This window comes from Eptatretus burgeri, chromosome 4 (genome assembly GCF_056783735.1).
Source record: "Eptatretus burgeri isolate ZD-2024b chromosome 4, Ebu_testis_v1, whole genome shotgun sequence".
NCBI lineage: Eukaryota > Metazoa > Chordata > Myxini > Myxiniformes > Myxinidae > Eptatretus > Eptatretus burgeri.
This window is the reverse complement of record NC_140964.1, coordinates 141,057,509-141,083,951: the sequence shown is the minus strand read 5'-3', so window position 1 is coordinate 141,083,951 and position 26,443 is coordinate 141,057,509. Positions and strand designations below refer to the sequence as shown.

General features: G+C 40.1%; 1 protein-coding gene across 16 annotated transcripts in view; it reads left to right on the top strand.

Moving 5' to 3' along the window:
- The window catches only part of ANKLE2 (ankyrin repeat and LEM domain containing 2), a 165,263-nt gene that overhangs the window by 95,261 nt on the left and 43,559 nt on the right, over positions 1-26,443 (top strand). For 11 of the 16 annotated variants that reach the window (XR_015057855.1, XM_085880172.1, XM_085880171.1 and 8 more), the window contains 2 exons: positions 6,130-6,212; positions 13,610-14,332. Coding sequence is in view for 13 of the 16 variants with exons in the window: in XM_085880172.1 (XP_085736298.1) it covers positions 6,130-6,212; positions 13,610-14,332 (806 nt within the window). In the remaining 3 variants the exon portion in view is untranslated. Of the gene's footprint in view, positions 1-6,129; positions 6,213-13,609; positions 14,333-15,580; positions 15,675-26,443 lie in introns of all 16 variants that reach the window. The other 5 variants (XR_015057854.1, XR_015057853.1, XM_085880183.1 and 2 more) reach the window with 3 other exon arrangements.

Sequence of the window (26,443 nt, the reverse complement as noted above, 5' to 3'; positions counted from 1 at the left end):
CTCATGTATATCACTGAAGGGAATTGCGCCATTCTGCAAAGCCATGGAATCGGCAGGGACGATCGACGAAGAAGCCACACAGCGGTTTGTGAGCCCTGTTGTTGAATACCGCTCACAAATTACCCCGCGCAGGACGAAGCACCTCGAGCCCAAAGTTCAATAAGGACCATCGCTGGACCAAGCTAAGTGCCAGAATAAAGGGAGGATTTTCTTTCATTTTGTTTTCCTCTCGTCTGTATCAAATTCCGTGTGCAGAGGCGCCTCGACTTTCGACCTTAATTTGATTCACGTATTATTATTTCATTCTGACTATTACCCTTGTAAATATTTATATTTTCATTAAATCCACGTTTATTTTAAGTTGCTGTGTCCGTGTATTTGTCGTGGGGTTCGAGTATAAAGCCCTGGTGCCGCCTGCCCCTACCACGAGGAATTGACCTTAACCAGCCAGACCCACGACAATATAACGACGTTTCCGGGTTTATGGAGATTGTATTTTTGTTGATTTCTGGGAATTTTTTTCTCAGAAACTGGTTTAAACTCCAGTTTTCAGACCAAAAAAAAAAAACCCAGTAAAAACTGCTGCAAAAAAACTTTAAAAAACACTTCAAACTGAATTCTGTCTCGGTGATGGTTTAGCTTTTCCCATTTGACCACGCTATTATGGAGGAATACTCGACATTTTCAAGTCTAATGTTGGCTTGCGTTGGCGGACAAATCAAATAATAGTTTTTATAAACTGAAGGTTCACAAAGGTGCACTAATTTCTGTGTTACAGAAAGAAAACATGGGCGATTATTTTTGTCAAATCAAAGAGGAGATAAAATTCCTTAAATGGTCGTTGATTCGCTGTGGAGAGAAGAGAAGCTGACGTTTCGAGCCTTACTTTTAAGTTTTGTCAGGGCCGTGCCCTTCATTCGGGCATGACTCTTTATTATTGCTTAAAGGATACATTTTACTCGTAAATGGTATTTTCTGGCATCCTAATGAGTATAAATATTGATATGCTAATTATCAAAATATATTGTGTGTGTGTGTGTGTGTGTGTGTGTGTGTGTGTGTGTGTGTGTGTGTGTGTGTGTGTGTGTGTGTGTGTGTGTGTGTGTGTGTGTATGTATATGTATATGTATATGTATATGTATATGTATGTATATATATATATATATATACAGTGGGGAGAACAAGTATTTGATACACTGCCGATTTTGCAGGTTTTCCCACTTACAAAGCACGTAGAGGTCTGTAATTTTTATCATAGGTACACTTCAACTGTGAAAGACGGAATCTAAAACAAAATCCTGAAAATCACATTGCATGATTTTAAAATAATTAATTTGCATTTTATTGCATGAAATAAGTATTTGATCACCGACCAACCAGTAAGAATTCCGGCTCTCACAGACCTGTTAGTTTTGTCTTAAAGAAGCCCTCCCATTCTCCACTCATTACCTGTATTAACTGCACCTGTTTGAACTCGTTATCTGCATAGTCCACACTCAATCAATCAGACTCCAACCTCTCCACAATAGGCAAGACCAGAGAGCTGTCGAAGGACATCAGGGACAAAATTGTAGACTTGCACAAGGCTGGGATGGGCTACAGGACAATAGGTAAGCAGCTTGGTGAGAAGGCAACAACTGTTGGCGCAATTATTAGAAAATGGAAGAAGTTCAAGATCACAGTCAATCTCCCTTGGTCTGGGGCTCCATGCAAGGTCTCACCTCGTGGAGCCTCAATGATCATGAGAAAGGTGAGCGATCAGCCCAGAACTACATGGCAGGACCTGGTCAATGACCTGAAGAGAGCTGGGACCACAGTATCAAAGAAAACCATAAGTAACACACTATGCCGTCATGGAATAAAATCCTGCAGCGCACGCAAGGTTCCTCTGCTCAAGCCAGCGCATGTCCAGGCCCGTCTGAAGTTTGCCAATGACCATCTTGATGATCCAGAGGAGGAATGGGAGAAGGTCATGTGGTCTGATGAGACCAAAATAGAGCTTTTTGGTTTAAACTCCACTCGCCGTGTTTGGAGGAAGAAGAAGGATAAGTGCAACCCCAAGAACACCATCCCAACCGTGAAGCATCGAGGTGGAAACATCATTCTTTGGGGATGCTTTTCTGCAAAGGGAACAGGACGACTGCACTGTATTGAGGGGAGGATGGATGGGGCCATGTATCACGAGATCTTTGCCAACAACCTCCTTCCCTCAACAAGAGCATTGAATATGGGGCGTGGCTCGGTCTTCCAGCATGACAACGACCCGAAACACACAGCCAGGGCAACTAAGGAGTGGCTCCGTAAGAAGCATCTCAAGGTCCTGGAGTGGCCCAGCCAGTCTCCAGACCTGAACCCAATAGAAAATCTTTGGAGGGAGCTGAAAGTCTATGTTGCCCAGTGACAGCCCCGAAACCTGAAGGATCTGGAGAACATCTGTATGGAGGAGTGGGCCAAAATCCCTGCTGCAGTCTTTGCAAACCTGGTTAAGAAAAACAGGAAACATTAGATCTCTGTAATTGCAAACAAAGGTTTCTCTACCTAATATTAAGTTCTGTTTTTCTGATGTATCAAATACTTATTTCATGCAATAAAATGCAAATTAATTATTTGAAAATCATACAATGTGATTTTCAGGATTTTTGTTTTATATTTCGTCTTTCACAGTTGAAGTGTACCTATGATAAAAATTACAGACCTCTACATTCTTTTTAAGTGGGAAAACCTGCAAAATCGGCAGTGTACCAAATACTTGTTCTCCCCACTGTGTGTGTGTGTGTGTGTGTGTGTGTGTGTGTGTGTGTGTGTGTGTGTGTGTGTGTGTGTGTGTGTGTGTGTGTGTGTGTGTGTGTGTGTGTGTGTGTGTGTGTGTGTGTGTGTGTGTGTATATGTGTATATGTGTATATGTGTATATGTGTATATGTGTATATATGTATATATGTATATATGTATATATGTATATATATATATATATATATATATATATATGTATATATATATATATATATATATATATGTATATATGTATATATGTATATATGTATATATATATATATATATATATATATATATGTATATATATATATATATCTCTTCAGTCCTCGCTGGCGGCCGCGGATGTTCCCCACGGACGGCGAACGTCTTCTCGCTTCTCAGACCAGCGAAGCTGCGATCAGGCGGAGGCATTTTGTATAGCTCGGGCCACGTGGCGCACACGGAGCAGGCATGCAAGACTGACGCCACTCTCGGCCAGTCGACAGGGCATGGCCTGGGGGTTCCTGCAAGGCAATTCATGGTGCAGAGTTCGGTGTGGGCGATTCATGTCATGTTGTGAGGTCGGAGCGGGATATTTTTGTGGCTTGGGGTCATCTTGCCGGAAATGGAATGCTGCGGTTTCCGGCCATTGCGGCCAGGCCGCGCGGGGAATTGGGGCTAATCAGAGCACCCGATTCAGGTGACGACACATCGTTTCTGGGTGTCCCCCCGCCCCACGCCGTGGGGCCTATAAAGGTCCGAGCGGAGCCTTCGATCTCTCTCTGCCCTGCCTCGCCTTCCATTCAAGCTGGACTTCGACTCAGCCTTCTGTCGTCATCACCTCGACTCAGCCTTCTGTCGTCATCACCTCGACTCCGCCTTCTGTCATCATCACCTCGACTCTACCTTCTGTCATCATCACTTAGACTCCGCCTCCTCTTCCCCGCCCACACGACGCTGACTCCACCCACCCACCTGGTCCTGCCTACCACTACGTCCACTCGCTCTGACTCCACCCTCCCAACTCAAGCCTCTCCTTCATGCCCACGGTCTCAATGCGAGCTGCCCGAAGCAAGAGACGACGCGCCAGCTATCGGGGGTATCGCACCATGGAGCATTCCCCCCAAAAGGATTGGTGGCGCGTTCGGGCAATCAATAATACAAAGGTACCGAGAGACCGTAGCCTCAACTCTTTTCCTTTCTCGCTTCAATTCCTCTTCATTGGGTTTTCTGTGTGTGTGTGTGCGCGTGTGTGTGTCCTGGCGCCTGTCCATACAAGTACGACTGCAGAAGATTATTATTATCATCATTATTATTTTTATTATTATTTTCGGATTAAGTCTGCTCTGCGTCCGCTTTCATAAGTTGCTTGTTTATTTGCGCACCACACCTTTCTTCCCTGTCTGCTTGCACACCCCAATAAATCTATTCATCGTACCACATACCCTTCCTCACCTGCTTGTTAATAAATTACTATTAGGAATGTTCCGAGCTCGTTATTGTCTTTTCTTTCATTGATCCAGCATGGTCAGAATCCTAGATTAGCCGGGACTTTATTCCCAACGATCTGTTCCTTTTAGCCGGTATGTCCTTGGCAGTATCACTCGGCTGCATCCGATCCGGAAAAGTGATCCGATCCGGTAGAGTGATCCAGTTCGGACAAGGCGTACCGAGGGCGTGTTCCCCGGTAATTAAATCACGTGGTTAATTAGGTAACCCGATTAACCCATAGACGGGAGGACCTTAGGTCACGCGGTTGAGTTATTGGCATCCACGGTCGGTTAAGCGACCCACCGCATCACGGAATTATCCGTGTGCGACGGCCTACAATTCTGGGGAGTCTGATGGGAATCAACATAGCTTTCCCCACATCGTGGTCTTCTCACCCGACCCCCTGGCCCGCAACAATATGTAAATATATATATATATATATATATATATATATATATATATATATATATATATATATATATATATATATATATATATTGTTACGTTTGAGGGGGGGGAGGGTATGCATTCAAAGGGTAATTAGGATGTTTAATTAGGTATGCCATGCTGTTCGAGTGTACCAGGATCTCGATGTAATAAGTAGCAATTCAGTGGTGATAAGTTGTCTAGTAAATGTCCATTTCTTCAAGGGGGAAATGATAATTGTCACGTAATTAGATAGGGACACGGGATAGGGTAAGTGTGTCTGCGTAAACCCCTTTTAGTATTCTCTGGAGGCTTGCCGTGATGTCACAGGACAGTGCTGCGGATGGCTCCGCCCCGTGATCACGATTGGCGGAAGGCGACGGCGGTGGGCCAATAAAACGGCTCGATTGGAAGTGACGAGGACGGGAGGATAAATAGGTTCTGTTCGGGGTCGAAAAGGAAGAGGAAGAAGATCGGTACCGAAAGACTGTTTTGGTGGAGGCTGTTGTGCTGGGAGCGTGCTTGTTGTTGCGCTGATTCGGCCCTGGTTTCATCGTGTCTTGTAGCCTTGCTGAGCCTCGTGCCTCACCTTGGTTGGCTCTGGGGTTCTGCTGGCTCGGAGTACGAGGTCGAACGGCGGGCAGACCTGCCTCCCTCTCCTGCTCGCAATTTGGCGCCAGAACTGGTTCCCTGGCGGCTGTGAGCGGACTTGGGCCAAGACCAGGAGGTCGACAGCACCACGGTTTCTCCTGCTCCCCTGACGAGAGCAAGGCCAGCTCGTCCGATGCCAATCCAGGGACAGTTGCGTCCACACCACGGTCCAGCCTGACCACCAGGAATAGCTACGTGTGTGTGTGTGTGTGTGTGTGTGTGTGTGTGTGTGTGTGTGTGTGTGTGTGTGTGTGTGTGTGTGTGTGTGTGTGTGTGTGTGTGTGTGTGTGTGTGTGTGTGTGTGTGTGTGTGTGTGTGTGTGTGCGCGCGCGCGTGTACCTGGCGCCTTAGAGGGTTTGAGATTTGTATATTCATTGGAATTGTCTGTGTTTTCCCTACGCCCGATCCCACACCATCCCGTAGAATCGCCCTGGATCCCTCTTCTTGCCGAGTCTTGTTATTTCTGGTTAGAGGAATAAACGTTATCAACTCAGTGAAAAGCAACTCTGTGCCACCTTCCTCGTCCTGTTTGCGGTAGAGCGATTAATACCGCCATCTTTGGGTTATAAATAAATAAACCGCCTCCATCGTTTTGGCTCATTCTACGTTGGTGGGACTGTTCAAGTCCCGTGAACGTCACAATATATATATATATATATATATATATATATATATATATATATATATATATATATATATATATATATATATATATATATATATATATATATGTATATATATATATTTGGGGCTTTGAATCTGCTCTTCTTGTTTTGAAGGAATAATTGTGAAAATGTGTTTGTTTCACAGGCAGAAAATTTCCGTAAAAATTGGAAGAAATGTAAAAATACCTCAATTTCAGATCCAGAACGAGGAGCAGAGACTGTTGGCAGGTAATTGCTTAACTTGGCACTTTATTCCTTTGAAATGGGACTTTTTTCATAAAGGTTTCCTTGTATTTGAGGGGAAATATAAAAGTTCTCCCCCTTTTACCCTTCCCACAAGCCCCCACCCCTGACCCTGAGCATGATTGAATAATCTCATCTCGTGAAATTGATCACATGTTCATCCTTTTATACCTTGCAATGAATCATCTCATCTCCCAGTGAAATTGATCACACGTTAATCCTTTTATACTTTGCAATGATTAATCTCATCTCCCAGTGAAATTGATCACATGTTAATCCGTTTATACCATGCAATGATTCATCTCATCTCCCAGTGAAATTGATCACATGTTAATCCTTTTATACCTTGCAATGATTCATCTCATCTCCCAGTGAAATTGATCACACGTTAATCCTTTTATACCTTGCAATGATTCATCTCATCTCCCAGTGAAATTGATCACATGTTAATCCTTTTATACTTTGCAATGAATCATCTCATCTCTCAGTGAAATTGATCACATGTTAATCCTTTTATACTTTGCAATGATTCATCTCATCTCCCAGTGAAATTGATCACATGTTAATCCGTTTATACCATGCAATGATTCATCTCATCTCCCAGTGAAATTGATCACACGTTAATCCTTTTATACCTTGCAATGATTCTTCTCATCTCCCAGTGAAATTGATCACACGTTAATCCTTTTATACTTTGCAATGATTCATCTCATCTCCCAGTGAAATTGATCACACGTTAATCCTTTTATACCTTGCAATGATTCATCTCATTTCCAGTGAAATTGATCACACGTTAATCCTTTTATACCTTGCAATGATTCATCTCATCTCCCAGTGAAATTGATCACACGTTAATCCTTTTATACCTTGCAATGATTCATCTCATCTCCCAGTGAAATTGATCACACGTTAATCCTTTTATACCTTGCAATGATTCATCTCATCTTCCAGTGAAATTGATCACACGTTAATCCTTTTATACCTTGCAATGATTCATCTCATCTCCCAGTGAAATTGATCACACGTTAATCCTTTTATACCTTGCAATGATTCATCTCATTTCCAGTGAAATTGATCACATGTTAATCCTTTTATACTTTGCAATGATTCATGTCATCTCCGAGTGAAATTGATCAGACGTTAATCCTTTTTAGCTCGCCTGTTCTAAGAACAGAGAGCTATAGCGATACCCCTCGGCGTGAGCGTGAGCGTGAACATGTTAAATTTTTTGTATTATGGAAAAACTCGACTGATTTCGACGAAATTTGGTGGGGGGGTTCGGTGTGGTCCAAGGATCATGCCATTAGATTTTGGACTTTGTCTCCCCTCCCCCAAAAAAAAATTGTTGGAGAAAATTTTTTTTTTGCATTTCTACATGTTTTAAGTGATTTCCAACCCCACCCCCCAAAAAAAATTTAGAGAAAATGTTTTTTTTTTTTGCATTTCTGCTTGTTTTAAGTGATTTTCAACCCCCCCCCCCCCCACAAAAAAAATTGAGAAAAAAATATTTTTTTGCATTTCTACATGTTTTAAGTAATTTCCAACCCCACCCCCCCAAAAAAATTGTTAGATAAATTTTTTTTTTGCATTTCTGCATGTTTTAAGTGATTTCCAACCCCCCCCCCCCCAAAAAAAAAAATGGAGAAAAGAACTATAACTCTGTCAGCACTCGACATATTTAATGAATAAGATACAAGGTTCCCTTAAGTGACCCAGCAGTATTGGCGGCGGAGGTTTTGCACGCTCCCGAGTGCTCCCCCTCTAGTTTCCTTTGTAATGTTTTTATCTTCCACACTTTTTTATACGCCCGATATATATATATATATATATATATATATATATATATATATATATATATATATATATATATATATATATATATATATATATATATATATATATATATATATATACATACATACACACACACATACACATATCGGGGCGTATTACGTGATACCGGTCGTCCGTCCGTTCCTGTCCGCACTCTAACTCCCAAAGTTTTCAACTTTCACGTTTCATATTTGGTACATAGGTACAGACTGTGGAGATGGTGTGTCGTGACATACGTTCGTCATCTAAAGTGGTTGCCATGGCAACCAGGATGCTGTTTTCCATCCGTTCCTGTCCGCACTCTAACTCCCAACACAACATATTACTTTTTCTTTTAGATGCATTTCTCATGGCAAGGCAAGTACCATAAAATTCAGACCATTGAGCGCATCGTTATATATAATAAGCCGCATCCCCTAAATTTTAGAAAAAAATGTGGAATTTAAACACACATAAGCCGCACTCGTTTATAAGCCGCAAATGTTGCACAAAAAAACCAAGCGCAAAAACGTCCGAAAATTAGCCACAAAAAGTGATCGATCTTGCTTTGAGTCTAATCTGAACAGTAGAAACACCCCGACCATCCATGCCATTGGCATTTCCTTCCTCTGAAAGCCTTTGTTGACTTTTTGCAGCGAGAAAGTTCGCCCCTCTGTGAGTTTTGAATTCCTCGTGTGGACCTCTTGTTTCTTCATGCCGTACTCTTACCCAATCAATATCTCTCTAAATATATTCTGAGGTCGCAAACTCATCACTGAAGAAAGCAGGGAAACACACAAACAGCCGCGGCAATCAGGGAAGACACTTGGAGTGTGGATTGAACTTTTTCTAGCTCAGATGTGGTTTCCCTCGCTCATTCTATGTTTTTCAAGTTTCGGTTACCAATGCAAGGTAATAAACGTAAATATCAATACCATATAGATAAATAACGACGTCTATCCAAGTAAGAAGAATAACCTCTCTGCGATGAGTCAGGAAAATTAATTGACTTTCTGCAGGAAGAGGACTTTTACTGTGAGTTTTTAATTCACGAAGAGTCAAAACCAGTTTTGAAACCTAATGTGAATCTAAACATAGACTGGAGACTGACGACAACAACTTGATTTGGCCTGAATGCGTCATCGGGAAAACCCGCAACATCAGAAGATTTTGTCATGTTCATGTTTTCATTTTTTTTCCTTTCTGTTTTTATCTACCAACCTATTTTTTTACTGATTACAATATACAAATACATATATTGCTTTAAAATTATTTGGATCAGACTTCACTGCAATGCTTTAAAAAAACATTATTAGACTACTCTTTTAAAAACGATAAATGTATAAGCAGGTGAGCATTAGGTGGCTTTGACACCAACTCTGGTAAACCTTGCAATGATTCATCTCATCTCCCAGTGAAATTGATCACACGTTAATCCTTTTATATACTTTGCATTGAATCATCTCATCTCCCAGTGAAATTTATCACATTTTAATCCTTTTATACTTTTCTTTCTTACAGTAAAGGAGTCCTCACATCAATGACATTTGTTTTTGGTTCTGAAAATTTGTGAATGGGGATGTCTTTTTTGACTCCTTTGTATTTGTGTAAAATTAGGTCGTCTTTTTTTTTTTTTCTTCCTTCACGATTTATCTAAATTTTTCATGCTTTATCATTCTATATTTTCTTACAGATCAATAACCACATTATTTTTGTTTCCATTAATCCACTTTATTTAATTTGCATGATTCCTCCATTTTGCTTCAAACCAAATAGTACAGTAGCTTTAGTCAACATTTCACCAGAATCGTTCAAAATGTGAAAAAAGTGTGAAAACTGGTACACATGACTACTTTTATATGCTCTTTCATATAAGAGCAGGACACACATGATCAGACTACAATTACGGCCGCCATCTTGAATTTAAAAATAGCCGCCACCGAAAACTATTTTTACGATATCTTGGTCACCAAGAAGCCAAAGCACTTGAATAAAGAGTCTAATGCAATGTTTTCACACACAAGGAATCCATTAAACACACTTATAGTGCTCCATTTTCAGTCTTTCTGCTTTAAAATCGAAATGAGACCCTTTCATAAACAACTAAATACTTAAAAGTGTTTGCTCAATGTTTGATATCCAAATGCTATGAGCGTGTGGAAATGGCTTTATCAAATTTAATTGGTAGCATCTCTCTTGCCGGTAGAATATTCAGAAGTAGCACCAGCAGGTCTGCTACAAACTGACTTGTATGCACCAGTTGTTGAAGTCAAGTAAAAGCTGAATCAAGTGTCATGTCCGCATCCAGAGAGAAAGAAGACGGTTGGTTGAGTGCAATGTTAGAACTTGTATCAAATAAGACGGAACTTGATACCAAAGACTTTGTCTCATGGGCAGCTTACTATGCCAATAGGCAATCAGCTGAGATCAGACCAGTGTCACCCATTGTGTTGATGCCTTTGTTCACAGAACCTGCACATACTCCAGCTATGATAGCACATGCTATGCGTCTCGTGGCTCATACGATTCAGCATTTGCACCTGATCAAATACCTGTGATAACCATGGATCAGCCATTATATTCCATTGCAAAACAAATCCAGTGGGCATGGCCAGACCATTTTGGCGAGGATAAATTTGTGGTGGTAATTGGAGGTCTCCACATCGAGATGAATGTGTTGAAATTACTCGGAGATTTCCTCAGTGGTAGCTGATGGACAGCAGTTCTTGTGCAGTCTGAAGTCACAACCTCTGGTCGAGCTGATGTAATATTGAAGGGTTCACATATCACCAGGTCTCGCGATGTTCACCAAGTAATGGCAGCAGCTTTGCACCTCCTTCAGAAATCTGCGTACATCACATATGCCAAATTACTTGGGCCAGATGATGACACAATGGATTTTGAAACTTTGAATCAAGTCAATTGCAGTAAGGTTCCTCAATTCCAATACTGGGCTTTGGTTCTGGATCTTGAACTTCTACTCTTGCAATTTGTGCATTCTCTGCATGAAGCAAACTTTGAGTTGTACATTCAGTGCCTTGGACAAATTGTTCCATGGATGTGTTCTTTGGATCATACAAATTGTGCAAGATGGCTCCCTATCCATATCAAGGACATGGTACAGCTTCATGAGCAATTTGAGAAGGGTAACTTTGTGGTGCAGAGATCACCTCACACTTTCTCTACTATGGCTATGGACCAAGCCCACAAACAGATGAATGATCACATCAAATGAGATGGCGGTGTGATTGGAATCGCTGATAATCCTTCTGCTTTGATCAAGTGGATTACAGCTGGTCCTGAAGTGGCTCTAATCATCGACGAGTTTGAGAATTCTTTTGGAATTGCTTCCACAAAATCTACAGAGCACCATGATCAGGGACAATCCACTCAGTTGAAATTTGCCCAACATGTCAAAGCTGTGGTTGCAACATTTGAAGAATTATGTAATCCCTTCACAGAAGATACAAATGATCTGATCGTGCTGGACACAAAGGAGGTGATGACAGAAGATGCAATCTTTAGGCTGAGGAATGTGGAAGCAAATGGGCAGTCAAAATATGACATATATGCTGCTGAACGCTTGGAGCAGCGAGTAAAACCAATTTCAAACATCATACCAAAGAACAACATGGCTCCCTTCCACAAGACTTCACCCTCAAAACACTCCAGAACATCACACCAAATTAGAACTCTGAAAAGCAACTGTGAGTTGTTTGGCAGAATGTACATATCTTGTCAGTCTCGAGAAGGGGACATGGATGAATTCTTCAGTCATGAAAACCAGGGATCACCACCTTCTCTATCAGACATGGGAGAACTGAGGCAGTGTCCTAAATCAGACCTTATTGGATGTTTCGACAAGCTGGCTACTAGTATGGCTTCTGAGTGTGGTACACCAGAGGTAGATGCCAAGATTCTCGATGGATCTGTTATAGTCATTATGCTGCTTCCTAAGTCCTGCTCAACATTCGGAGACTATGCTGAAAATGTGTTCTTGCTTTATGTGCTGAGAAATCTGCAAAACACAAAACGTCTGGATGTTATATGGGATCGGTATATTGACAACAGTTTGAAGAGTTCAACGAGAAAGAGGATGGGAACGGGGAGCCGCATTATTGTCACAAATTCTACGCCAATTCCGCAGAACTGGCAGAACTTTCTTCGTGTGGACCAAAATAAGAGTGAGCTGTATCATTACCTATCACAGTGCGTCGTCGCTAAGTTCTCCACACAAGAGAAGGAGCTATATTGCACACAAGATACCAGTGTCATCTTTTCCCAAGAGTGCAACATAGAATCTTCTCTCGCTCCATGCAACCATGAAGAAGCCGATACAAGGTTATTCTTGCATGCTTTCCATTGTGCACAAAATGACCATCACAGAATCCTGATCAGGTCAGTCGACACTGACGTTGTTGTCCTTGCAATTGCCATGTTTCACGCTTTATCCCTTGACGAACTATGGGTTGCATATGGAGTCAAGAAACACTACAGGTTAATACCAGCTCACACGATTGCAAACAGTCTTGGTGAAAATAAGGCCAAAGCTCTTCTGTTCTTCCATGCCTTCACTGGCTGTGACACGTCGTCGTCATTCAGTGGTATTGGGAAGAAAACTGCTTGGGACACCTGGACCAATTTCCCTGATATAATGGACACTTTCTTGAGTTTATCCCAAGAGCATTCATCGGTCTCAGATGAGAATGTGTGTCAACTGGAAAGGTTCGCCATACGTCTTTATGATAGAACCAGTGAATGCACCGAGGTGAATCGGGCAAGGAAGATTCTGTTCGCGAAAGGAAGACAAATAGATCGCCTATCCCCCACAAAGGCAGCCCTCACGGAACATATCAAGAGGTCGACATACCAGGCAGGACACATCTGGGGCCAAGCACTGATATCTAAGCAGAAGTTACCAAGCCCATGTGACTGGGGATGGACGAAGAACGCCATTGAACAGTGGATACCTTTCTGGACAGCACTTGCCGAGGCGGACAAATCCTGCACAGAGCTGATCAAATGCAGCTGCACAAAGGCTTGCAGACCACCATGCAAATGTTTCTGTGCATCTCTCCTGCGCACTGAACTTTGCCATTGTGCAGGAACATGTTATCAGACAGAGTGAAGTCAGAACTGTTTCAAGACCAGATGAACTATACTTGGGACAGTGTGTATGTCATTTTAAAGCAGAAAGACTGACAATAGAGCATTTTAAGTGTGTTCATTGGATTCCTTGTGTGTGAAAGCATTGGATTAGACTCTTTATTCATTTTGCAAGGACTCTTGGTGACCGAGATATCGTAAAATATAATTTTTGGTGGCGGCCATTTTGAAATTCAAGATGGCGGCCGTAAATGTATTCTGACCAGGTGTGTCCTGCTCTTATAGAAATGAACATGTATGCCAATTTTCACACTTTTTCACAATCTGAACGATTTTTCTTTATATTAATCTACTGTACTAAAAAGAAAAAATATTTGTTTGAGAGTCTAAAAAAAAGATTTTTACTTTCCTTCATACAATTGTATTTTCTCACCAACCATTGTTTTCTTTTTTGACCTCTCCAGAAATTTGGCTCACTCTGAAGGCTTCCCCTGGACCGAATACTGGGAATTTCTTGATCGTTTCACCGACTTTTCGTCTCCAGCTGGCCTTTCCATTCTGGAATGCCACCTCAACTCATTAACATCTCAGCACACTTCCCCCTCTTATTCATCCATCATATCTTCTGATTCCTCCACACATCCTTTCTCTGATTCCCCATCTAGATCCCAATCTCACACTTCCCCGTGTTTCCCTGGTCGACTCCACTTACCCTCTGGCATTTCGCCACTTCCCAGGAAAAAGGAGCATGTTGTAAATTTGGCGGAGAAATTTAAATGCTTGTCATTTGGAAATGATCCACAGAAAGATGAAGAGGATCATTGTAACGATGGAAAGGAAGACAAGGATGTAGTTTGTCTTGTAAATAATTATGATCAGAAAAGAAAGGACCATGAATGTGGAGAGAAAGTGGAAAAATATACAGCAATGGAAGTAGAAGTAAAGGAAACAGGTCGAAGGGCAAGGAATGAAAAGAAAGTGAATGCAGGACCAGAAGAAACTGGGGAAAAATCAAATGAAGTAGAATTGGAGGCAGAGCAAAACGATTTGTGTGGATTACCAGATCCAAGAAGGCCTAATTTGTTTCAAGAAGAAAGTGAGCACCTTGGAGGATGTGAAGAGGAAGATGGGCAAGATCAAGTAAACAGATGTATGGAGAGAGGGAGAGTGGTAACATTCCTGACGGGGTGAGTATGTTGCAACATAATTCATTTTCTATTCTCCTCTAGTTCATCCTTTATTCTGAACATTTCTCCATCCATTTTTATCCCCCCCACCCCCTTCTTCTCCCCTTTGTTTTTACCCTTGCCGAAGGAGAGGGTATTGCATTTGGGTCTGTTTCGTACTTGGCGAAACCATTTTTTTGCCATGTTTGTCTGTCTGTTTGTCTGTTTATCACACGATTTTTGGCCACAGTTTTCAAGCAATCGTTTTGAAATTTTTGTGTGTAGGCAACTGGCCAAGGACGGCAATGCTAAATTTTAGTGAAGATCCGAATCCGGATCCGGATTTGATAATTCTTTTGTTTTTAAAGTGATTCTTCACCATTGAGAGATACGGCCAAAATGATATAGGAGGAGGAGATTGGGACCATACTCGGTGCAGAGCGTTGGTGCTGCTTAAGCAGTCTCCTTGGCTATTGGGCACAATCCTGGACGGGTCGCCACTCCGACACAGTATACCAGCATGCTGGCACTCATTTTAACCGACCGAGGAAGGATGACAGGCCGAGCTGATCCCACCTGGTATTAAATCAACAGCTGAGCGGGATTTGAACTCAGGACCTTCGGATCCATAGCCCACCACCCTAACCATTAAGCCAACACCAGGCATGCCAAAATGATATACAATACAATATCTCAAAAGGTTATGGATGGATTCACACGAAACTTGGTGGACAAGTTGGGAGTGCCACGAGGAAGAATTGATTCGATTTTGGTGAAGATTCAAATCCTCATATGGATACAAGGATTATTTAATTTTTAACTGATTCTTCATCATTGAGAGATGGGGCTAAAAACGATATTGCATGATATATCAAAACGTTGAGGGTGGATTTGGATGAAACTTGGTGGACATGGGTGTGTGACAAGGACGAATTGATTCGATTTTGGTGAAGATCTGAATCCGGATTTGGATTCGAGAATTTTTCAGGTGATTCTTCACCATTGAGAGATGGGGCCAAAAACTATGCATCACATGTTATCTCTAAAAGGTGCGGATGACTTGTGACAAAACGAGGTGGAAGAATCGGTTCGGTGACAAGAACAAGCCGATTCGATTTTGGTTAAGTTCCGGAATCAGATCGGACCTATCAGTGACATGCAAAATGTAAACTATTCATCCTGGCAGAGGTACGATCTCTTCGGAGTGCCGTTTCATTTCGCCAAGTTGTGAGAGTGATTTTTCATCTGTTTGTTTATTTGTCCGCACAGAACGCTCATGTTTTTCTCCACAACGGCTTCTCGGATTGAGACGAAATTTTCACCAGAGGTGCGACTACTCATGTAGAATTTGTTAATCATAATTGTGAGTCATGGGGAATACGTGTGAATTTTTTTTTCGGACGTCATAGGTGCCTTTGTTATGATGTCATAATTGCACATGTAGAACCCTACATATGATCAGTATAAAAAATTTGGAGGGTCATCGAGAGATAAAATGGTCCACAGAAAAAAATTTGTTGACATCATTGGTCACGTGATTCGTCAGCCATATTGTTTTTTGTTTTTTTTCAACCTTCAAAAATCTTCTTCTCTGAAGTGGCTGAACAGTTCGAGGCGAAACTTTTCACATATGACTGCCTATCCATGAGGAACAAAAGGTTCACACATATGATGTCATTAGTCGCATGCTTTTACAGCCATAATAGATTTATGCAAAAACCTATAAAAAATTGTCTTCTCCAGAATGGCTGGATAGATTGAGGGGAAACCACACAAATGTTCTCCAAGCATTGGATGTACAATTTTGTGAAGGAATAATAATTGATGTCACATGGTTTGGCAGCCATCTTGAAGAAACATATTAAGTAATGTTTTCTCTGGAACTGCTTAATCAATCGACGTGAAACTTGACAATTGTGATCCAGGAGACTAAAGTGATGGAGAATACATGTTTTAAATTTCAACTTGATCGGACACATGGTCTGGCAGCCAGGATTATTTAATTTTTTGATCTGGGTTCTTTTGTATTTTATTTATTTATCTGAATAAGGCTCACTTGGCTGTGCCTGGGTGGGTTTGAGGGTAGAGGAGTTGCAGCTGAAATGTGAATCCTATCCAGGTTCCGCCTGATGACTACATCTTTTCTTTTTGCTTGTTCAGGTTCCTTCTGATTACTCCAATGCAGGACTGTCCCTATTTGGTCTTCCATTTGATTTGAATTGAATTAATTTTAATCCCATTCTAAATTCAATTGAATAATAAAAAACATCATGGGTCAGGGTCAGGTGTGCAATAAAAGCGGGGTTGCATCAAAGTGGGAGGTCTTGGTACCCAGTCGTCACTGCCAGCAGTTATAAAGTGGCAGTTCTAATTATGTCTCTAATTACGTAACACACCAGTACACAAAACAAGTCCTGGCGAGGGTCTGCAATCTCTGATTGCTCTCTTTCTTGTTACATCTTGCTTTTGGTTCGTGTGTGTGTGTGTGTGTGTGTGTGTGTGTGTGTGTGTGTGTGTGTGTGTGTGTGTGTGTGTGTGTGTGTGTGTGTGTGTGTGTGTGTGTGTGTGTGTGTGTGTGTGTGTGTGTGTGTGTGCGCGCGCGCGCGCATGTGCTTGCTTTTCGCATAGACAAACACACTTGGCAACAAGATACTCCAGCAAACAGTGGGGATACTCATAGGTTGAGATCAGCCCTCTTTGCAAATTTATTCCTGCACATGTACGAATCTGATTGGGTCCAGAACATATGCATGAATGAACTAACAACTGCGTGAAGATGTGGAAACATCTTTACATTCATTGATGATTTATTAGCAATTAATGATGGGTTTGCATTTGATCAGTTTCATCAATATATATTAGGGTGGTCCAAAAAAGTCGAAAAAAATAGAATGTTGCTCCACAAGGTTAAAATTATTCTAATATGATCCAATAACGCACATAATATTTTTTAGCTTGATCGAAGGTGATTTAGAGCTCGCTCCATATGACGACTTTTAGTCTCATGACTTGAATAAATTAGGGTATGGTCAGGTACGATTACGGGTACTTCTGGATGTCCGATGTGGAAATGGAGTGCATTTTCGAACTCTATGGGGTCGATTTACTCTAAGAAATGACTGCACCGACATTGAATTCACTACCATTTCGAAAATATGACCTAAAACAAGATTCATCATAACTGGAGTTGAGTAACTAATCCTACTCATTTCGATATTTTCTTATCTATAATTAACTTGTTGTCCGTCTAAATATTTCTTGGAGTAAATCGACCCTACTGACTTCGAAAATGCAGTCCATTTTCACCGAGGAAGTTCAGAAGTGGAGGGATTCGCATCTCACCATACCCTAATTTAATATAATAATAACTAAATAAATAACTAACATATTTTTCGTGAATCATTGAATCTAAAACACTGGATGTTGGGCTGGCTAGAAATAAGTTCAGGCGGGAGTGGAGACAGCAATAGAGGTGGAGATGATAGTGGTATTTGGTAAATGAGACGAAATATTCTAATAATTTGTAATTCCATTGATTGAAAAATTAGGGTATGGTGAGATACAAATCCGTACACTTCTGAACTTCCGAGGTGAAAATGGACTGCATTTTCGAACTCAGTGGGGTCGATTTACTCGAAGAAATGTTTCGACGGACAACAAATTAATTATGGATAAGAAAATATTGAAATGAGTAGGATGAGTTACTCAACTCCAGTAATGATAAATCTTGTTTTAGGTCATATTTTCGAAATGGTAGTGAATTCAATGTCGGTGCAGTCATTTCTTAAAGTAAATCGAACCCTTAGAGTTCGAAAATGCACTCAATTTCTACCTCGGACATCCAGAAGTACCCGTAATCGTACCTGACCATACCCTAATTTAACCAACTCATGAAACTAAAAGTCGTCATATGGAGTGACCTCTAAATCACCTCCGATCAACTTAAATTTTTTATGCACGTTATTGATTCATAGTGGAATAATTTAATGCTTGTGGAGACAACATCTGAATTTTTAAAAATTCTTTTGCTGTTTTTGGACCACCCTAATATATATATATATATATATATATATATATATATATATATATATATATATATATATATATATATATATATATATATATATATATATATATGTATATATATGTATATATGTATATATGTATATATATATGTATATATATATATATATATATATATGTATATATATATATATGTATATATATATATATATGTATATATGTATATATATATGTATATATATATGTATATATATATATATGTATATATATATATATATATGTATGTATATATATATGTATATATATATATATATGTATATATATATGTATATATATATGTATATATATATGTATATATATGTATATATATATATATATATATATATATATATATATATATGTATATATATATGTATATATATATGTATATATATGTATATATATATATGTATATATATGTATATGTATATATATATATGTATATATATGTATATGTATATATATATATGTATATATATGTATATGTATATATATGTATATGTATATATATATATGTATATATCCATATAAACGAAAAGCACGGTTAGTGAGGCGGTGAACTCATCCGTCAGTTCGTGAAGACGATTTGCCTTTTAATTACGTCCTGTTTGAACGTTAATTCCCCAAGATCCTGAAGACCCAATAGTCCCAAAAGAACTAGAAGCTTCAATAGACCCAAAAGAACCCTTAGACCCCTTACACCTTTCAGACAGATTAGACAGCTTAGACACTTGACCATTTAGACCACTTGGACCTTCTTAAATCACATTAAATTTGAAATAAATATATCACCAACTGTCTCTTGATCGACTCCACGTGGCTCGTCAGATTTGTTTGATTATAAAATCTGTACAAGTCTGCATTTAGGTCAATGGTGGTCAAATGTAATTAAATCCATTTCTGACAATGCAAACCTATCCATGATAATTTGTCGACTGGTGTAATTCCTGATTTGCATGCCCATTGCAGCCAATCATGTTTGTTTTTCTTTTTTTCACACAACAACTTGATTTAATCTGTGTTATTACACACCATTTATCATCTGTGTGATGACAATTTATCACCTGTGTTATTACATACCATTTATCATCTGTGTTATTACACACCATTTATCATGTTATTACACACCATTTATCGTCTGCTATTACACACTATTTATCATCTGTTATTACACACCACTTATCATGTGATATGACACATCATTTATCATCTGTGCTATTACACACCATTTATCATCTGTGCTATTACACACCATTTATCATCTGTGCTATTACACACCATTTATCATCTGTATTATTACACACCATTTATCATCTGTGTTATTACACACCATTTATCATCTGTGTTATGACACCATTTATCATCTTATTACACACCATTTATCATCTGTGCTATTACACCATTTATCATCTGTGCTATTACACCATTTATCATCTGTGTTATTACACACTATTTATCATCTGTGTTATTTGACACCATTTATCATCTGTTGTTACACACCATTTATCATCTGTGCTATAACACACCCTTTATCATCTGTGCTATTACACACCATTTATCATCTGTGTTATGACACACCATTTATCATCTCTGCTATTACACACCATTTATCATCTGTGCTATTATACACCATTTATCATCTGTGCCTATTACACACTATTTATCGTCTGTGTTATTGCACACTATTTATCTGTTATTACACACTATTTATTATCTGTGTTTACACACCATTATTTATCTGTTATTACACACTATTTATCATCTATGTTATTACACACTATTATTTATCTGTATTATTACACACTATCATCTGTTATTACACACCATTATTTATCTGTTATTACACACCATTTATCATCTGTGTTATCACACACCATTTGTTATCTGTGCTGTTACACACCATTTATCATCTGTGCTATTACACACTTTATCGTATGTGTTATAACACACCATTTATCATCTGTTATTACACACCATTTATCGTCTGTGCTGTTACACACCATTTATCATCTGTGCTGTTACACACTATTTATCGCCTGTGTTATTGCACACTATTTATAATCTGTGTTATTACACACTATTTATAATGTGTTATTACACACTATTTATTATCTGTGTTTTTGTTATTGATACGGCGGTGGGGTGCTTCCGCACCCTATTCTTGACAGCCAAATGTTGAAGATTCGGCCTCACTTAACACCACCGCCGTCTCAGAGATTATAACGCCAGGTGGTTCGGCAAAGGTCTCTTGGATTACGCGCCTCAGATCACGATACCAAAGTACGCCTGTGCCTTGGGCCAAACAAAAAAAGGAGTTTGTTTCTGGTTTCCTACCGACCCATTGCTTTTATATGCGACCCTACGATTTTTGTTGACAATTTTGACTCGGGCGATGCCATTTTGAATATCTCGTGTTACGTCAGTGAGAGTTTAAAAATGGCGGCGCCCGAGTCAAACGCGCACGAGGACTGCTTTGTGGATCGGTCTTTTCACGGTTAGTTTCACCTAGTGTGGTGGTGATGATGGTGACAGTGGTGATGGGATGATGGTGGTGTGGTGGTGGCAGTGGTGTGGTGGAGGTAGTGGTAGTGGTGGTGCAATTGACTTGAAAAAATGGACTAGACTTGCTGTTAAACTATATATATATATATATAGTCATGCGCCACTTAACGACGGGGTTACGTTCTGAGAAACGCGTCGTTGAGCGACGTCGTCGTTGTGCGAACATCATTTTTTTTTTTCGTTTTCGTTTTCGAACATCGTACTTGCACAAACCTAGACGCCTAGGCTATATGGTTTAGCCTATTGCTCCTCGGATACAAACCTGTACAGCATGTTACTGTACTGAATACTGTCGGCAATTGTAACACACATCCAAGAGAGTCGGAAGACACGTTAGATTTACCTTTGTGCTGTTCATGACAGTCATCGGTGTTGTTAGCAGCAGCTTACAATCTCCTCTCACATCGATTATAGAAAGGTGAATAATTCGCGTTTGGATTTTATAAATACGTAATCATCGCATCGATGTTATAATTTATAAATGAAGAAGCGAGCACCTGTCAATTGTGATATATATTTTCGGAACAGTGCGATTGTTTTGACAACATAAAAAGCTTCACTAAAAACAAATCTGTGCTTTAATTTCGACGGTAACAACAACGATTTATTCGCGGAATTCTTCAATTCAAAGGTAATTTACTTGCTAGAAGGTAAACGTGCAAACATTGGTTCAGTTTGAAAGCTGATTTCCTTGAATCCCGATTTAGCACGACCCTGCTTTTTTTCGCGATGACATTTTATGGACCTCAACGATCGCATTATAACAGGGCCACACTGTCGTTGTTTATTATCATTATGAGGTATTATGTACTGTACAGTGTACATAATTGTACGTGCTATTTTTATACGACTGACAGCACTACGTCGGCTACATCGCTCTGCGATAGGAATTTTTCAGCTACCTTTTTTTTTTTTTTTTTTTTTCCACAGCTGGCAGATCCGTCGTTGCCCGGAATGTCGTTAAGCGGCGCATGATGGTGTGTGTGTGTGTGTGTGTGTGTGTGTGTGTGTGTGTGTGTATGTATGTATGTATATACATACATACATACATACATACATACATACATACATACATACATACATACATATACAGTAGACTAGGCGTAAGTCGGCAGCGTGTAACTCGTCACTTCGCCTAAGTCGACAGCGTCAAAAAGTCCCGAATTTATCTAATGTTAAATCCCTTTGAATAAAGTCTGTAAGTCGTCACTTCCTCAAAGTCGTCAAATGTTGTCCATTCCCGCGTAATGGAAACTCAAGTAAATTACCACGCCTCACTCGTCACACGGAACTTCTAACTCGTGAGAAGCCAGATTTCATGGAATCGTGATGCTCGCTCATTGGTTTACACCGCCAGTGATAGGCTATTTATAACTGCGCTGCGTTCAGCTCAGTCAGCGTGCCGTCCCACATGCATCTGAAGAGGTAGACAGGCTGCGCAATGCAGTCTCTGGCGAAGGAGTAAAGGATCAATCGAGCTTAGTGTTGAAGTCCGATCATGGTTTTATATTGGCTTGTTCTGTGCATCACCGCACTCACTTTCACATCGGTATTGAGTGGTAGTCATCACGATGACTGTGTAATATATATATATATATATATATATATATATATATATATATATATATATATATATATATATATATATATATATATATATATATATATATATATATATATATATATAATGACCGTTTTTACAGCCATTTTTCCCTGCTGTGCAGGGGTTTGGCTTTTCATTGAGGCAATGTTTTATGGCCGGATGCCCTTCCTGACGCCAACCCTGGTCGCCTCTTACGACACACAGGGATATGGTACACCTATTCTAACCGGGGCATACACCGGGACCAGTACACTGGCACTCATTTCGCCGACCTCGGAAGGATGACAGGCTGAGTCAACCCCCTGGTGTTAATTCAGCAGCCAACGGGGCTTGAACTCAGGACCCTGGGATCCCAAGCCACCATGCTAACCACTAAGCCAACACCAGGCTTCATATATATATATATATATATATATATATATATATATATATATATATATATATATATATATATATATATATATATTAATAAACAATGTATATTTTCAGCATGCATGCACTGTTAAATATGCAGAGACATTTAAGACAGAATAAAGTGCATTTTTAGCAAGTCGAGTGCACCACCACACCACCACTACCACCACCACCACTACCACACCACCACTACTACCACAACCATTACCACTACCACTACCACCACCACCACACTACGATCACCACACTACGATCACCGCACTACGACCACCACACTACGACCACCACACTACGACCACCACACTACGACCACCACACTACGACCACCACACTACCACCACCACACTACCACCACCACACTACCACCACCACACTACCACCACTACCACACTACCACCACCACCACACTACCACCACATCACTACCACACCACTACCACCACCAAGGAAAATAAAGATTTTTAATCGAGTTATATGAATGTATTCATGGCAAAAAAAATTGTCAAAAAAAAAATTCCCTACCTACCCAATTTTTTTAGCCATGCAATCGGAAACAAATGTATTTTTTTTTTTTTTTTTTTGGCCTTGCCAGTTGGGGAAATAGACCCCGGTTACAGACTGGGTTTGTCAGAGACCGAGCGAAGTCTGCCAGTCTGTAACCATTTTGGTTTTAAATACAAATCGAGCGAATTGTTCCTCAGCACGGCACGAATAAACTCAAGGCGGCAACTCTCGTATGAATCAGCCAGATTTATTGGGGACACATTCGGGGAACATGACACAAGCAAAACATTCACGACAATGTTATAATTAATCTATAACCCGCTCTTAACTAGGGAGCTACGGAATACAAGTTTTGAAGGGAACCCTAGCGAGATAAACCTTGGACAACATGCAGACAAGACACAGAGTACTTGGTGATGCCTCATGGACGAGGGGAAAGTGTCAAAGGCACGAATGCAGCTCGTGAGAAGCCGATGTCAACGGATTCGAGCGCCCAAGCTCGAACACGCCGCGTGGCAAGATGACGCTCGTACTTCTTCTCCCGGCGCCACTTGCGCACCAGCATGGCAAGATCGCGCTCGTTCTCTTATCGGCACCGCTTGCGCTCGCAGCCTTGGCACGTCCAGCCCTCGTAAGGTCGACGGCACAAGACAGTCAGATCGATGGTGGGTTCCAGCTGGTTTCTCACAAGGTGCAGTCTACAAATCCAGGTCTGGCCTGTTCACCAGACTAGGCCAAATCGGGGTGTTGGGCTCTGCAGGCGGATCGATGGGATTACAAGACTTGTCGAGCCATGCAGTGAGTAGGGACAGTCAGAGGCTCCGTCACTGGACTCCGGATGAACCTGTCGATTACCTCCTCATAAAAGTCGATCGCCGACTCCCCTCATGCAATTCCTCCTGCCTTCCTGGGGCTCGCTCTTCTCACGAAAGCCGATCCCAGACTCACCAAGCAGCCAGTTTCTTTTTACAGCCGATCGCTGACTCCCACTAGCTGTTTCTCATCCAGCAGAAGGCAGATTGACCTCATGCAGTTCCTTCCTTGCCTTCTCGGCGCTTGCTCTCTGGAGACTCCCCCGGGGACCCGTGATTGGTCCATCGCTCGAGATTGCAGCTGCCCTCCACCAATCGGCTGCCGACACGTCTCGCCGACTGACACTCTCAGAGCGCTGGGTGGGGCTAGTTCGGAGAGGGGAAGGAAAATGAAGCAAGGCGCCTCCCGGTACACCACCACTGTATGAACACTGGACTGCCTGCTACACCTCCCGGCACACATGTAACGTCTAATTACCGAGCAACCTGGCTAAATATGCATTTAAGGGGGAATCTGGGATAATCATCTATGTTATTTTACACATTATTTATCTGTTATTACACACCATCATCTGCGTTATTACACTATTATTTATCTGTTATTACACACGATTTATCATCTGTGTTATTTCACACCATTATTTATCTGTTATTACATGTTATTTTTCTGTTATTCCACACTATTTATCATCTTTGTTATTACACACCATTTATTATCTGTGCTATGACACACTATTTAAAATGTGTTATGACACACCATTTATTTTCTGTTGTTACATACCATTTGTCATCTGTGCTATTGCACACTATTTATCATCTGTGCTATGACACACTTTATCATCTGTGTTATTACGCACCATTTATCATCTGTGCGATTACACACCATTTATCATCTGTGCTATGACGCACTATTTATCCTCTGTTATTACACACTATTTATCATCTGTGTTACGACCAACTTATTTATCTGTGTTATTACACACTATTTATCATCTGTGTCATGACCCACTCATTTATCTGTGTTATTACACACGTTTTATCATCTGTTTTATTACACACCATTACTTATCTGTTATTACACACTATTAATCATCTGCATTATCACACATTATTATTTATCTGTGTTATTACACACTATTATTTATCTGTTTTTCCACACCATTTATCATCTGTGTTATTGCACACCATTTGTCAGCTGTGTTATTACACACCATTTATCATCTGTTATTACACACCATTTATCATCTGTTATTACACACCATTTATCATCTGTGCTATTACACACCATTTATCATCTGTGCTATTACACACTATAATCTGCGTTATTACACACTATTATTTGTCTGTGTTGTGACACTTTTTATCATCTGTGTTATTGCACACCATTTATTATCTGTGTTATGACATGACATACTATTTATCATCTGTGTTATTACACACCATTTATCATCTGTGTTGTTACATACTATTCACCATTGATGTTATTTCACACTGTTTATCATCTGTGTTATTACACACCATTTATCATCTGTTTTATTACACACCATTTATCATCTGTGTTATTACACACCATTTATCATCTGTGATTACACACTCTTTATCATCTGTGTTATTACACACTATTTATTGTCTGTTATGGCACTTATTTATCTGTGTTGTAACACACTATTTATCATCCGTTATCACACATTATTTATCATCTGTGTTAATACACACTATTTATCATCTGTTATTACACACCATTTATCATCTCTGCTATTACACACCATTTATCATCTGTTATTACACACCATTTATCATCTCTGCTATTACACACCATTTATCATCTCTGCTATTGCGCACCATTTATCATCTATGTTATAACACACTATTATTTATCTTTGTTACTACACACTATTTATCATCTGAGTAGATGATAAATGTTGTTTCTGGGACACCCATTCAAATGAATGGGGAAAAAGGGGAAAACTATCTGACCCAAGCCCCAAAAGCTAAAAATGGGAGACTCACCTCCTCCCCCTCCCATACAAGCAAATTAAAAATTGAGACTAACTGATGAAAGCACTTCTTCCGCCCAACATAATCACAGTCCTTTCATATCTTCATGATACTCAAAAAGCGAACCAACGAATATTTGTCCATGTTCTAATTTAGGGAATAACTTAATTTTCTTATA